This window comes from Mirounga leonina, unplaced genomic scaffold (assembly GCF_011800145.1).
Source record: "Mirounga leonina isolate KUSES-001 unplaced genomic scaffold, KU_Mleo_1.0 Mir_115, whole genome shotgun sequence".
In the NCBI taxonomy this organism is placed as follows: Eukaryota; Metazoa; Chordata; class Mammalia; order Carnivora; family Phocidae; genus Mirounga; species Mirounga leonina.
In genome coordinates this window covers 70,439,455-70,453,111 of record NW_023270268.1, presented here as the reverse complement: position 1 = coordinate 70,453,111, position 13,657 = coordinate 70,439,455, and the positions used below count along the sequence as shown (strand labels likewise).

The following is a 13,657-nucleotide window of genomic DNA, read 5'->3' as shown; positions in this document are numbered from 1 at the left end:
TCCTCTCCCTGCCCCTTGCATAACTCAAACCTTTTTTATGTCTCTTACCCCTTTTTAAATGAGAATCATATTAATTTCCTCAAACAGCTGCTTAACTCTATGTGTATACATAAAAGCCCGAAGTTTGAAGTGTTCTTTACATTTCTTTATAAGGCTCCTTCCGGTAATGCCTTACCTGTCCAGTACTTTCGGGCTCCCAAGGACTTGTGCATTTTTTTTTTAAAGATTTTATTTTTATTTATTTGAGAGAGAGAGAATGAGAGACAGAGAGCATGAGAGGGAGGAGGGTCAGAGGGAGAAGCAGACTCCCCGCTGAGCAGGGAGCCCGATGTGGGACTCGATCCCGGGACTCCAGGATCATGACCTGAGCCGAAGGCAGTCGCTTAACCAACTGAGCCACCCAGGCACCCCTGGACTTGTGCATTTTTTTCCTTACTTGTACCTCATAATAAATAATGCTGCCTGGTAATCATCTTAATGAATCAGCACTTTGGGAACTGACGGTTAATTTTAGTGTTTTACTCTATGAAACTAAACCATTTGATTCTCAGCAGGCCCTCTGCTTGGGCTTAGAAGGGTGGAGACCAGGCAGTAAAGCCTTTCAGCCCAAGTTCCTTGAGAGGGAAAAAGAAAGGAAGCTAACATTTACTGAAACCTACCAGGTAGCAGATCTCTAGGCCATTGTTTCTACTATGCCATTTTAATCCCGAGGCACACTCAGGTCCTCTGCTTTTCCCCTACCAATAATGTATCCGGTCCATAATTAATATTACAGCAAATGATGAACATAATAGCAAAAACTGTGCCAGGTGAAAACAATTAATGTCTTACAGACTAAAAACTCACTAAAGATCACATCTACTACTAAAAAACTACAAAAACTAGCCCAGGAAAAAGTAGGCTTAAGAGAAATTACCAAGACGATGGCTAAGAGTGCTCATAGTAGTATTTGCTAAATTGATTTTTTAAAATGACAAAAGAACAAAATCTCGACAAAATTTAAATTTGCAAAATTTGACCTGGTAAAGGGGGACCTGGTGGAAACAATGGCTGCAAAAGGGAATCTGCAACAGCAAAAGTTATAATAGGGAAAATCTGATGAGGACCAGAAGCTGATGACTCAGACTTTCTCATAAAATTTACAGAACTGATCCCAATTAAACTAATTTCATTAAAATAGAAAGGAAAATGTAAAAGCCTAGAGAGAGTTCAACTAGATCACTATTTCACATGTTCTCCTCTTTCTTCCAACCTCCCATCTCCCCCACCCATGCTCCCTCCAAGCTGAGGATCTCACTTCTTACTTCCCTGAGCAAATTAAAGCAGGTAGGACAGAACCCTCTGACTCTCAGCACTCCATCTCCTCACAGCCACGGCTGCGCTCCTGCTCTGCCTTCCTCCGTCCCCAGACAGGCTCCCCAGCCCCTGCCTAAAGTCAGCTCCCACTGGGCACCAGAATCCATCACCTCTTCCTGCTCAAGGGCGAGCAGACAGAGATTCTTACCTTTCCGTCCTACATCCTTAGTCTTGCACCTCCTATTTGACCATGTTATTTCTCATATTAAAAACAAAACCCTTTCTTGATCCCACCCACACCACTTCTTTGCTTCTCTTTGTAGCAAAATTCCCCAGAGAATTGTTGGCATTCATCTTCTGCAATTCCTGTCCTCCCAAACTGTCCCCATGGAGATCACCCAATGCCTCCAAGTTGATCAAACTTGCGGTCAACTATCTGACTTAACCTATCACAGTTATTGGACAGTTGATAACTTTTGCCTCTTTAAGACACCTTCTTCACTTGGCTTCCACTTCCAGGAACTGTTCTCTTGTTTTTTGCCCACCTTGGTGTTCACTCCTCTGTCTCCTTTGGTGGCTCATCTTCTCCTTGACTTCTAATATTGAGATACTCAGTCCCTGGACCAATTCTATTTCTTGTCTCTCTCCATTGGTGATTAGACCCAGTCCCTGGTTTAAATGCCATCTAGCTACTAACAACTCCCAATTTTGTATCTTCAGTCCAGACTTCCCTCTCAAAATCCAGAGTTGTATATCCAGCTTCCCACTCAACATCAACCATGGAGGTCTAAGAGGCATTTTAAACTCCACACGTCCCCAACTGGACTTGTGATCATCTTTTCCCATCACCTTTCTTATCTCTGTTGATTGCAACTACATTCTTCAGTTGCTCAGAGCAAAAACTCTGAGGTCTTGCTTTGCTATTCTCATGCCCTCACATGCCACATCCTGCCCATCAGGAAATCCTACTGGCTTTACTTTCACATGTATCCAGAACCTGACCCTCCTTGCTACCTCCGCTGTTACCACCCCATCCATGTGAGCCATCATCCTATCCAACCTTGCTTACCACAGTAGTCCCTACTTTTATCCTTGCCATCCTATCATCTAATCTAGACAAAAACCATCTTCCTGGAACTTTGGTCAGATCAGATCATTGCTGTGCTCAAGACCCTGTAATGACTTCTGAGGGAACTCTAGATTCAAGTCCTTCCAATGGCCTCCTGGCTCAGGCAATCTGGCCTCTCTCCAAACTCCTTTCTCACTATTCTGCCCCTCGTTCCCTTCTTTCAAACCACACTGGTCCCCTTGCTGCTTCTCTGACATAATGGATATGCTCTCCCACCCTGGATTCTCTGCTCCAGTGAGTCCCTATGCCAAGCATATCTTTCCCCCAAATATCCATTTAGATGACTCCTCCACCTCTTTCAAGTCTTGGTTCAAATCTCACCTCCAAATGATGCCTTCAAAGAGTACCCTATTTAGTACCACAATTTGCACCTCCCACCCCCCTTCTGCTGTTCCTTTTTTTCCATAGCACATAATAATACCTTTTAACATATTATATAAGCTACTTATTTCTTGTTTAGTGTCTGGCTCTCCCTGCTAGAAAATAAACACCACAAGGGCAAAGAGTCATGTCTACTTTGTTTACTGATACATTCTAAGAAAAACAATGCCCAGCACATAGATGTTTAGTATTTACTGAATGATGGAGCCATGCTATATAGATTAACAAAATAAATTGGCTTAATGAAATTATCTCTAGAAAAATGCTTTGGAAAAAAAAGTCATTGATGTTGGTATAATTCTGATTCTTTAAAAAAAATTTTTTTCTGGACTGAAACAAAGGGTCAAAGTGCTATGGGGTTAAAATAGTGACATAAACTGGCACAGTAAAAATATCCTGTGCCACCAGACTGTTAGATGTTTTACGTAACTCCTCTCATGTTTTATCATGCCCACTGCACAGATGCCAAGACTCTGTTTCAGGATATTAAGTGCTTAACAAAGTCACATAGCTAGTCTAGGCTTGAAACAGGATCTGAAGGCAAGTCTCTATGCCTCCACTCTTGCCATTTTATCACTCTGCCCCACCTCACCGAAGACTTCCTAGTAAATTTTTAAATACTTGGTTGCATGAGGATGAGAATAACTCAGTTTCCTATTAAATTTCCCCACTACAAATGGTTTGTCACTGACCACATTAGAGAAGCAGGACCTTAGGTTCAAACAGTGCATACACACACTGGTAAACACTTCCCTTGGGCACAATGGGGCACAGCCAGTGAATGTGAGCAGCAGCTGGCTCACAAACATCATCCTAAAAACTTTCTAATTCTTGAGTCACAGGAAATCCCCCATCCCCATCATTTCCTTCTCTTCTCACCAAAACATTATGGCACAAGGCTGATGCTGGTCATTTTACTTGGATTTTTAAAAATATATAGGTTGATTCTTTAAAAAATTTTAAGTATTGAATGGACATGTTTTAAGTAATAAGAAGCATACCATATATGGAGGCAAAATAATGCCTCCTCCAGGACGTCCACACCCTAATCCCCAAAACCTGAGACTATGTAACCTTACATGGCAAAAAAGAACATTACAGATATGATTAATTTAAGGATCCTGAAATGGGAAGATTATTCCGGACTACCTGGGTGGGCCTAATGTGATCAAAAGGATCCTTATAAGAGGGAGCAGGAGAGCCAGTCAGAGGCCTAGGACAGTGGAAGCAGACACTAAGTAATGCCCATGTTGTTCGGAGACCGCAAACCAAAGAATGAGAATAGCCCCAGAAGCTGGAAAAGGCAAGGAATGGATTCTGACATGGAGCTTCCTTGCCAACACCAACGTTTTAACTCTGTAAGACCCATTTTCAGACTTCTCACCTAATAAATGTGCTCTTTTGAGCCACTGAGTTTATGGTCATTTGTTACAGCAGCAATAGGAAACTCACACACCCTACAAACACAGTGCCACAGAAATGCTGAAATCCCTTGGTGCAACCAGCATTGGGTGTTCTTGCACCTGCGTTAGGGAAGCTATCAGCAAACTGAGAGTCACGGCACCACAGAAGGGTCCCAATCGACTCCAGTGTTCAACTTGACATCCAGTAGAGAAAGTCTAAAAGACATCAGACTCTTCCCCACCGTGGTCCCTCCATCCCCCACAGAAGTAACATCTTGTACCATTGCTGACATTCCACTACCGATGGGAATGAGGTGGCTCTGGTGCCCGCACAAAGAAACCCTAAAAACAAAATAAAATTAGTCTCTGTCTCAAGTTACCTGTTCCACTGATGGATGAGAACCTGCAAAGGGCAGAATCCGTTTACGTGGCATCTTGCAAAAGAAAAAAGAGCCATAAAGGGACCTCAGATTGTGAGAATAGCTTTTAATTTTAAAACAACTGAAGCAATAAATCATCCATCTCTCTTTCCATCACAGGCAATGCTCTCCCAAAACAGTTGAGATATTTTAACAACAACTATGACTAGTGCAAAATAAAATAAATACAAACTCTTTCAGGAGCCAACATCAAAACCTGCTGGGCAGGTGCGCGCAGGCGACAAGCTCAGCCTCTGCCAAGGCCGATAGGAGCAGCAAGATCTATACCGTATGTCCACACACCCGGCTCAGAACAGACCAAAGAATACCTGGGGAGGGGAGACCACAAGAGAATGTTGCCTAAAGTAAAGCAAATATGCCCAGCACCCTCATGTTGCCAGCATCCTTGGCACGTGGAAGATGCCAGAAAAATAAGTGCAAAGTTAGCAGCTTCTAAGCAAAGCTGAAGGGACAGGGTTTGGGGGCTCATTTGCTTTTGTTTTTTAATTGGAGTCTTATACAAATTGGTTTTACACAGAAAAATCTTCTGTCTTCTGGGAGGCATTCTGTGCCTCACAGCGCTCCCGACTCCAGCGAAAATATGTGTGTTGCTTCTATCTGGATGCCTGGGAGAAGGACCTGCCACACGTGGCACCTCACGGCCTACCCCGCGCCATCTAGCGTCTGGAGCAGCGCTGTCCCATACAGGTGTAATGCAAGCCATGTGGGTTACGTTTTCGGGAAGCCATATTAAAAAAAAGATAAAAAGGAGTAAGTGAAATTCTAATAATGCCTTATTTATCTAAAATATTGTCATTTCAGCATGTAGTCAATATAAAATATGGATGAAATATTTCACATTCCCTCTTTTTGGTACCAACCCTTCAAAATCTGGTGTGTATTTTACGTGACCAGCACAATCTCGATTTGGACAAGCCCAATTTCAAGAGGTCATGAGCAATATGTGGCTACTGACAACTGCACTAAATAGCACAGACCAAAGAATTAAAAAAAAAAAAACTCTTTCAAGACGATTTACAGAAGTAGGGAATCTTCACAGCACTGGGTAGGTGATCTTATACGCCAACTTAAGAGTACAGACTCTTACTCTGTAACCTAGATTTCTGACCTCGGTAAAGGGTGGAATCACATTTCATCTGATCCTATTCCCTAGTCCTGCTCGTCACCTGCCACCTCCCCAGCACTACATAGATGATGTGATTTAGCAACAGTGACGCCTACAAGAGGAAAAGACATCCTTTCTATGATAGGTAACTTTCTCCGCACTCATTTGGGGATCCTAGCTATAACTGAATTAGAGTAAGAAAATATTCTATAAATGTTACAGATTTAGCTGAAAGTGGGTCTGAGGTTTTTCATCACGGGAGGTGTTTTACGTAGATTTTTCATTTTTGAAGGGGATGGAAACAAGGTATCTCATGGACTGAGAGGTGAAGAGTTTCAAGAATGGGGGGAAAGTAATATAATTACCCAAGAATGTGCGCAGAGAGGTTAAGGTGGGGACACTTTTAAAAATGATGCAGCTTAGGGCACCTGGGTGGCTCAGTCATTAAGCGTCTGCCTTCTGCTCAGGTCATGATCCCAGGGGTCCTGGGATCAAGCCCTGCATTGGGCTTCCTGCTCCGCGGGGAGCCTGCTTCTCCCTCTCCCACTCCCCCGGCTTGTGTTCCCTCTCTAGCTGTGTCTCTCTCTGTCAAATAAATAAAATCTTAAAAAAAAAAAAAAAAAAGATGCAGCTTATAAGCTGGGGCGTGTGAACTGCAACAAACCAACACATTACAACTAACCTCTCTAGGATCCCTCACATCCCACATGTCTGGCCCAGGAGTAACCACAGGAAAATAAAAATAGAATCGAATGTTAGGGCAGGAAGGGACTTCTGAGCTTATCCAGCCTAACGCACTAATTGTAAAGAAAAGGCCCAGAGAGGTAAGGGGCCCGGGGCACTGGGGTGAAGTCGGGCCCCAACCCAGGTGCTCTCCGTGGGACAAGTGAGGCTCTGGCCAGTTCAGGTCGTGGGGATAAACGATGTTGGGGGTCACAGGCTCAAGCTTGTGGTAGGCTTCTTAGAGCCCAAAGTGAGCGTGGAACAATGGCAGGCACATTCTCTTATAGTTGAAAGAAAATAGCCAAGTCAATTCAAAACACGAAGCAATGTTGATGTAAAGTGGCATTAAAACACGATTCTTCCGATAGTCCTTTCTGCATGCTTTTTCCCCTTAAAAAAAAAAAAAAAAATCCCAATCTGAACCAAACTGGATTTCTGATTAGTTATATGGGCACTTAGATCAACTGACAAAATAAAAACTTTGATACATTTTCCAAAGACACATTCATTGGGATTCTACACAAATGGGTATCAAAAGATATTTACAGAAAAAAAAAATGCACTCTTTCACACGTAGAGCCACGCACAGTGAGAATTTCACAATTATACCACCACACCTCACACAGAGGACTCCTCACAGGCTGATAATCAGTTGACAAAATCCACACGTTATTCCAGTTTCCAGTCACAAGTAATCTCATCAACATATGTGTGTAAAATGAAGCCGTATGTTCCAGACTTTTATTCCAGGGAAACCTGCCTTGTATATATTAAGGTATACATATAAATACACTTTCAAGCAAGAAAGAAACCCATTATTTGCTCCAGTTTTTCCCCAACTCTCAATCTGAAATGAAGAATAGCACATATACAAAACTTTGCCTTGTAGAAATAGCCCTTTGTTTTGTGAGGCAGGAAAAAAAGGCAGCCACAGTATACTTTCTTACAATATGTTAGGCATCGGAAGGGCTAAGTTTATTTTTCTACTTAACAAAATTAAATAATGTATAGCCTATAGTCTCATACTGATTTTACACCATTTTGCAAAGTTTTATTACAAAATTTTTATTTTGTTCAAAATACACATGCTATCTTTGTCCACATTTCACTCCAAATCCCCAATATCCACCCCCCCACCCCTGAAGAAGGCCTTCGCTTTGTAATAGCGTTGAAAAGAAGTCATTTTGGGTGTGTGTTTGACGTCATTATTCCATGACACTCAGCCCTCAGGAGGCTCGATTTTTTAAGGCTGCTTAGCGTGGGGATTTCTACAGGAGTCTGAGACTCATGTGACAGAGTGGAGCTGCTTTAGGATATCCGAAGCAACATTATAAGAGGACACCGGTGGGTACAACCGAGTAGAGACAGAATTACTGCATCATGAGCTCCCTCCTTATGCCAACTGCATTTGTTCCCAAATTGAAGAAAGCATCAGAGGAGAGAAGGAGGGAGCACACTTTCCTAGGACCCACATGGCACCCCACCTGCTACTCTTTCACGAGTCATTGTATCAAATCGCACCATATCCTCAAAGCACAGTTGGCAAGAGAGAGCAGGTATCATTGTGCAGATAAGGAAAGTGAGGCACAGGGAGGATGAGGGACTTGCCCAGCTAGGGGCAGCACCCAAGTCTCCGGGCTCTGGGCCTGGGGCACGGCGTCCCTCACACACACGGGGAGCTGAACTCCCGGGAGAGGAGCCCTGATCATAACCGGAATCCTGACTCTTCACAACTCACCATGTCATAATCCACCGTCCATGTGGCATTTTACCCAGCTGGTTCTACTTAATTTTCCTACAGTTTCTAGAAAGATTCTTTCTACCAACCAAATGCCTGGTAAGCAGATTGCAATAGATCCTTCTTCATTTGACTGGACAATCTGAAATAGAAACTCCAGAGACCTTGGAATTCGGTACAGAGCTGTAGGAAGATGATAAACCAGGCTCGTGGCACTTTTTCATCACATTTGAAACTCTGATCTAATCCTAGGTTGCAACAAAAATACTAAGATACCAAAATGGAAATGATGGTCTTTCATAACGTCAGAAAAATTTACTTTGCACCCGAGGCCCTTAAGGTGCCCGAGATCGCACTGCTGGTCGCAGCAAATAAGCAGCGAAGGCAAGTCAGGGGGTGATTAGCCAAGAGAGGGCCGAGAGGAGACTCTAGCCCCAGGAAAATGTAGAAACAGAGGCAGGCAAAGAGCGTGGGCACAAGAAAATTACAGACAAATTGGGGCACTTTGTGTGATTCCAGGGAGTTGTTACATGTTATGGTAAGATTAGCTATTTTAACTAAAAATACATGCTATGCCTTAGCGGGAAGGGCTGCTGAGAAACAGAATTCATCTACCTTTGTTTGGCAAAGAACAATATTGTGCTGCTGTGGGCATCGACCTTATTCCACCAAATGTCCCAAACCCCGGTGAATTCTTGACAGCACTTAGAGGGACAACTCAGCCCTTTTTATGCGTGAAAATCTAAGTGGGGAGCCAATTTTTAAAACTGTTCCTGAGTTATAGTTTCTTTAAAATAGTTACTCGCTTTTCCCAGCTATGCTTAATACCAACTGCTTTAACCTTTAAAAACCAGCCCGGCACAGATTTCCTGGTTGACGATAACGATCTCACCCTCACGCATTCACACAATCACATCATGAATTTCGATACGATTAAATTAAAAATACCTTTCATCGCAGATGCTCTAATCTTCTATACATGGCTACGTCAGAAATTGTGTGTAATGAAAAAATTGTGTCACAAATAAAGCCCATCCCATTACTGATTTTCGATATGAAACAAAAATGGGCTTTTTGTTTATTGGGGGGGGTGGTGAGGCCACACCACTGGCCCCCAAAGCATAATAGAGGGCTGGTGGCACATTCCCATTTTTTGGTGTGACAGTGGCAGATCCCCCACCAGCAATATAAATACTTTTTTTTTTAAATCATCCTCTCCTTGAACATTTATAAAAAGAAAAACTATCTACAGTAGTGTATCATCACTAATAGAAATTTCTTCCCAGTTCTATTTCAGAAGGCGTCAAATGATGTTCTTTAAATAAACTATAAATACCCCATGTATTCGTTCATGTCTGGCTGTCCCAACTTCTGCTCTTTTTTTTTTTTTTTGGCAAATTAAAAAGGCGTGTGGCTTCCTCTCGCCAACTGGCGCGCCTGAGGCTCAGCGTGGCACCCTGTGGTAAAAGTACATGTAGCCCAGGTCCTTGGGGGGCCTTTCTGAGGCACACACTCTGTGGTCATTGTAGATCACCCACCTGAAAACAAAAGACAGAAGAACTCGATGGATTTCAGTCAGTCCCAGGAAGCTTGGCAGAAAACAAGTTACTGTACCATACTTCATCAAGATGTTTTAAGGTAACCAAACTCAAGCCTGCTGCATAAAAAGAGAGACTGCTAGTGGGAAATTGCAACTGCTTTTTTATTCTTGAGCTCAATCAAAAGGTAGTTACGAAAGGAGTCACCAAACATTTTAAACCCTTTGGTCTCAAAACCCCTTTTGTAGAAGTCCATAGATGGCCTCAGAAATTAAGTCAAAGAATCATGTACGACAGTGTTTATTTCAGCCTGAGGTATAAAACTAGGTCAAAATGAGAAGTAAAGAGCCATGCAAGTGAACTATCACACAACTATTAAAATATCTTCAAAGAATATTTGGTAAAGTGAGAAAATAATCACAATACAGTATGATGTAGGAAAAGGGTTAAAAAATTGTATGTGCTGTGTGCATACTTTAAGCCTTTAGAAAAGTTGTAAAGGTATATGTACATTTATATGTAGCATGTACATGTATACACGCGGATCCTCTCTCCCAGTGCAAATAATAAGAGAAATGTGTTGAAACATAAACAATGATTATCTTTAGGCTTCCAAATGACATATTCTGTTATGTTTCTGCATTTTACAAATTCCTTACCATAAATTTTATTGCTTTTTGAATTATAATTAAGCTACTTTTCTTTTTTTTTTTTTAAAGATTTTATTTATTTATTTGAGAGAGAGAGAAAGCATGAGGTGGGGAGGGTCAGAGGGAGAAGCAGACTCCTAGCTGAGCAAGGAGCCCGATGCGGGACTCGATCCCGGGACTCCAGGATCATGACCTGAGCCGAAGGCAGTCGCTTAACCAACTGAGCCACCCAGGCGCCCAAGCTACTTTTCTTAAGAAAAGTATTTTGAAAAGAGCATCATGCTTGATAATACAAAGAATTTCCTATCAATCAAACACCTGTGCTCAACTATTTCATTAATCAAGTTCAGAAGACACTAAAAGACACACCAAAAGGGAGCACAACCAAGTCCCTGGTGGGAACCGGTGTCTCCTGCAGTGTGTGGCACGGTGTGAGAGGTCAACATCCCACCAGGACAGAGCAAGGTTCTAGGTTTCTCCAGTATCCACGGGGCTGAGCACGGCCTCAAGTAGGAGGCTGAGCCTCGGGCTGCTCAGGGAGGGGAGCTCACAGAAGAGGAACCAGGGGGCTCTGCGGGGATCCAGCCCAAGGAGAAGGTCCTGAAGAGAGGAGCAGCCTTATGTCCCATCAGTGTCTCACTCCCAGCTCACCACACACCTAGCGACTCTACTTACAAAGCCAAGAAGCCTACTGCAAGGCCACAATAGGGCAAAATAGTGGACGTTTAAGGAAGCCAGATAAAACACGGGATACTCAGTCAAATTTATATAGCAGGGAAGGGAGAAATAATTTTGAGTATAAATACATTGCATGTAACATTTAAGATACGTTTATACTAAAAAGTTATTCATTGTTTACCTGAAATTCAAATTTAACAGGGCACCTGGTTTTCCTGTTTTGTGGGCTAAAACTGGCAACCCTGTGGAGGTCCCAAACATACACACATTCTACTGCAGGATGCATCTTTATTTTGGGAAGTCACTTGGGTATGATGGTTGAGAGTGGCTTTGAATACCAGCTCTGACATTACTACTTCCGGGCTAAGTTCCCGCTACTCAGCGTCTCTGAGCCTCAGGGTCTTGATGTGTAAAATGGCTTTGAGAGTATATTCCTACAAAACCATCATGAGTACCAAATGGGTCAATATGTGCAACACCTACCTGAGAGCCTGGCACACAGTAGGTGCTCAATAAAACACAGACATCATTGATCTTCTAAAAAAGACTCACCTTCCTTCCTTTTTAATGTGGCAAACATAATGGCCACTCATTGTAGATGTTCCCATGTGACTGATGAACGCAAATAATTCATACACTATGAAAGAAGAAACAACTCTGTTACTAGGCAGCATTTCTAGAAACCAACAGCACTTCTGATCAGAATTTAAAGGCAATAATGGTGCAACCCAGAAACTGTTTACATTGAAAGACAAAGTCTATTTACCTTGCTATGCTGAGAACACACACCCCCACACACCCACCAACTTCAACCTGCAAATTCATAATAATGCAGACATAAACTATCCAAGTACAGCTGACATTTAATTCCTATCTGGAAGGGGACTAAAAACCCCCCAGTCGAGTCTGGTGGCAGGGGGTCTAAAGGGGCAGTCCTGGCTCTATCACTTTCAAGCAGCATGAGGATGGAGGAGCTGTTTCCTCTCTCTGAGCCCGTTTCTTCACAGAGATGAAAAATCCACCCACTTCACAAGGTTGTATAAAGCTTAAATGAGCAATTCAGACTAAAATACCATACAAATGTCAGGATTATAAGGAAGACAGCAGTCATTTATAGAAAGGGATAATGCTTCAGAATAGGCTTCTTGTGGTTTCTGACTTGCTCACAATAAACTATATGGGACCCAAATTCAGACTTTATTCTTTCTGAACAAGGAAATATATAGCCTTCGAGTACAAGACCAATGTTTATTCTCTAAGAAGAATAAACCATCTAGCAGAGTATTCTGTACATACCCATTCCAAATGAATTTCAGCTTATGCTTGCCTGGCCCGGGCTAGACCTACACAACACAGAGTGGATTCCATGGACCAACAGAGTGGGTACCAGTCCACTCGGCAAACTGTTACAGGCTATCATGAGACAGGTATAGAAACTGAGCAAGGGCTTACAAACTTTCATAATATGTCTGTGGAATCTAACAAGGAAAAACATGGGCTTGCATATTCATTTTTCTCATGCTCTATTTTTATTCCATTTTTCAAAGTATTGTTTCTGGACAGACCCTTTCCCTCAACCCTCCCACTCTCATTCCTTCTCTCTCTTGCTGTTCACCCAGGCTCATCCATTTACTCAGCTGCGAGTCCCCACCCTACTCCCCCCTCCACCACATCACACACTGCTGATCACCTCCTCCTTCCTCAAATATTTGCCCCGAGCACACAACTGTCTCTTGGTTGTCTAGAGGCCTCCTTGGCTCCTCCTCATCTCCTTGACCTTTAAACATTGGTGACCTGGAGCTCAGACCGCAGACCTTTCTCTTCTCCATCCTGACTTTTTCTCTCTCTCTTCAGGTGATCTCATCTAGACTCATGGCATTAAATTGAATTATTTTCTTTATTTCCTGAATGTTCATTGCTAATGCACAGAAATACAACTGAGGGACGCCTGGGTGTCTCAGTCGGTTAAGCGGCTGCCTTCAGCCCAGGTCATGACCCCAGAGTCCTGGGATCGAGTCCCCCATCAGGCTCCTTGCTCAGCAGGGAACCTGCTTCTCCCTCTTTCTCCCTCCCTCTGCTTGTGCGCTCTCTGTCAAATAAATAAAACCTTTAAAAAAAAAAAAAAGCAACTGAATTTTGTATATTGATCTTGTTTCTTACAATCTTGCTAAACCCATTTATTAGTTCTAATAGTTTCTGGTAGATTCCTTAGGATTTTCTATATACAAAATTGTATCACCTGCAAAAAGAGGTAAGTTATACTTCTTCTTTGCTAACCTGGATGCCTTTTATTTCATTTTCTTGCCTAATTGCCTTGGCTAGAATGTCCTGTTACAATGCTAAATAGAAATGGCAAGAGTGGGGGCGCCTGGATGGCTCAGTTAAGCATTTGACTCTTGATCTCAGCTCAGGTCATGATCTCAGGGTCATGTGATGGAGCCTGTCAGGCTCAACGCTCAGCAGGGAGTCTGCGTGAGATTCTCTCCCTCCCTCTCCCTCTGCCCCTTGCCCTCCTCTCTCTCAAAAAAAAGAAGGAGAAGGAGAAGGAGAAGGAGAAGGAGAAGGAGAAGGAGAAG

The 13,657-nt window shown here is 42.8% G+C and overlaps 1 protein-coding gene across 3 annotated transcripts in view; it reads right to left on the bottom strand.

Moving 5' to 3' along the window:
* The window catches only part of USP13 (ubiquitin specific peptidase 13), a 127,329-nt gene that overhangs the window by 7,534 nt on the left and 106,138 nt on the right, over positions 1-13,657 (bottom strand). For 2 of the 3 annotated variants that reach the window (XM_034999463.1, XM_034999473.1), the window contains exons 20-21: positions 11,634-11,718; positions 7,186-9,753 (exon numbers count right to left, since the gene is read on the bottom strand). In XM_034999463.1, coding sequence (XP_034855354.1) covers positions 9,660-9,753; positions 11,634-11,718 — 179 coding nt within the window. In that variant the 3' untranslated portion in view covers positions 7,186-9,659. Of the gene's footprint in view, positions 1-7,185; positions 9,754-11,633; positions 11,719-13,657 lie in introns of those variants that run through there. The other variant, XM_034999472.1, reaches the window with a different exon arrangement.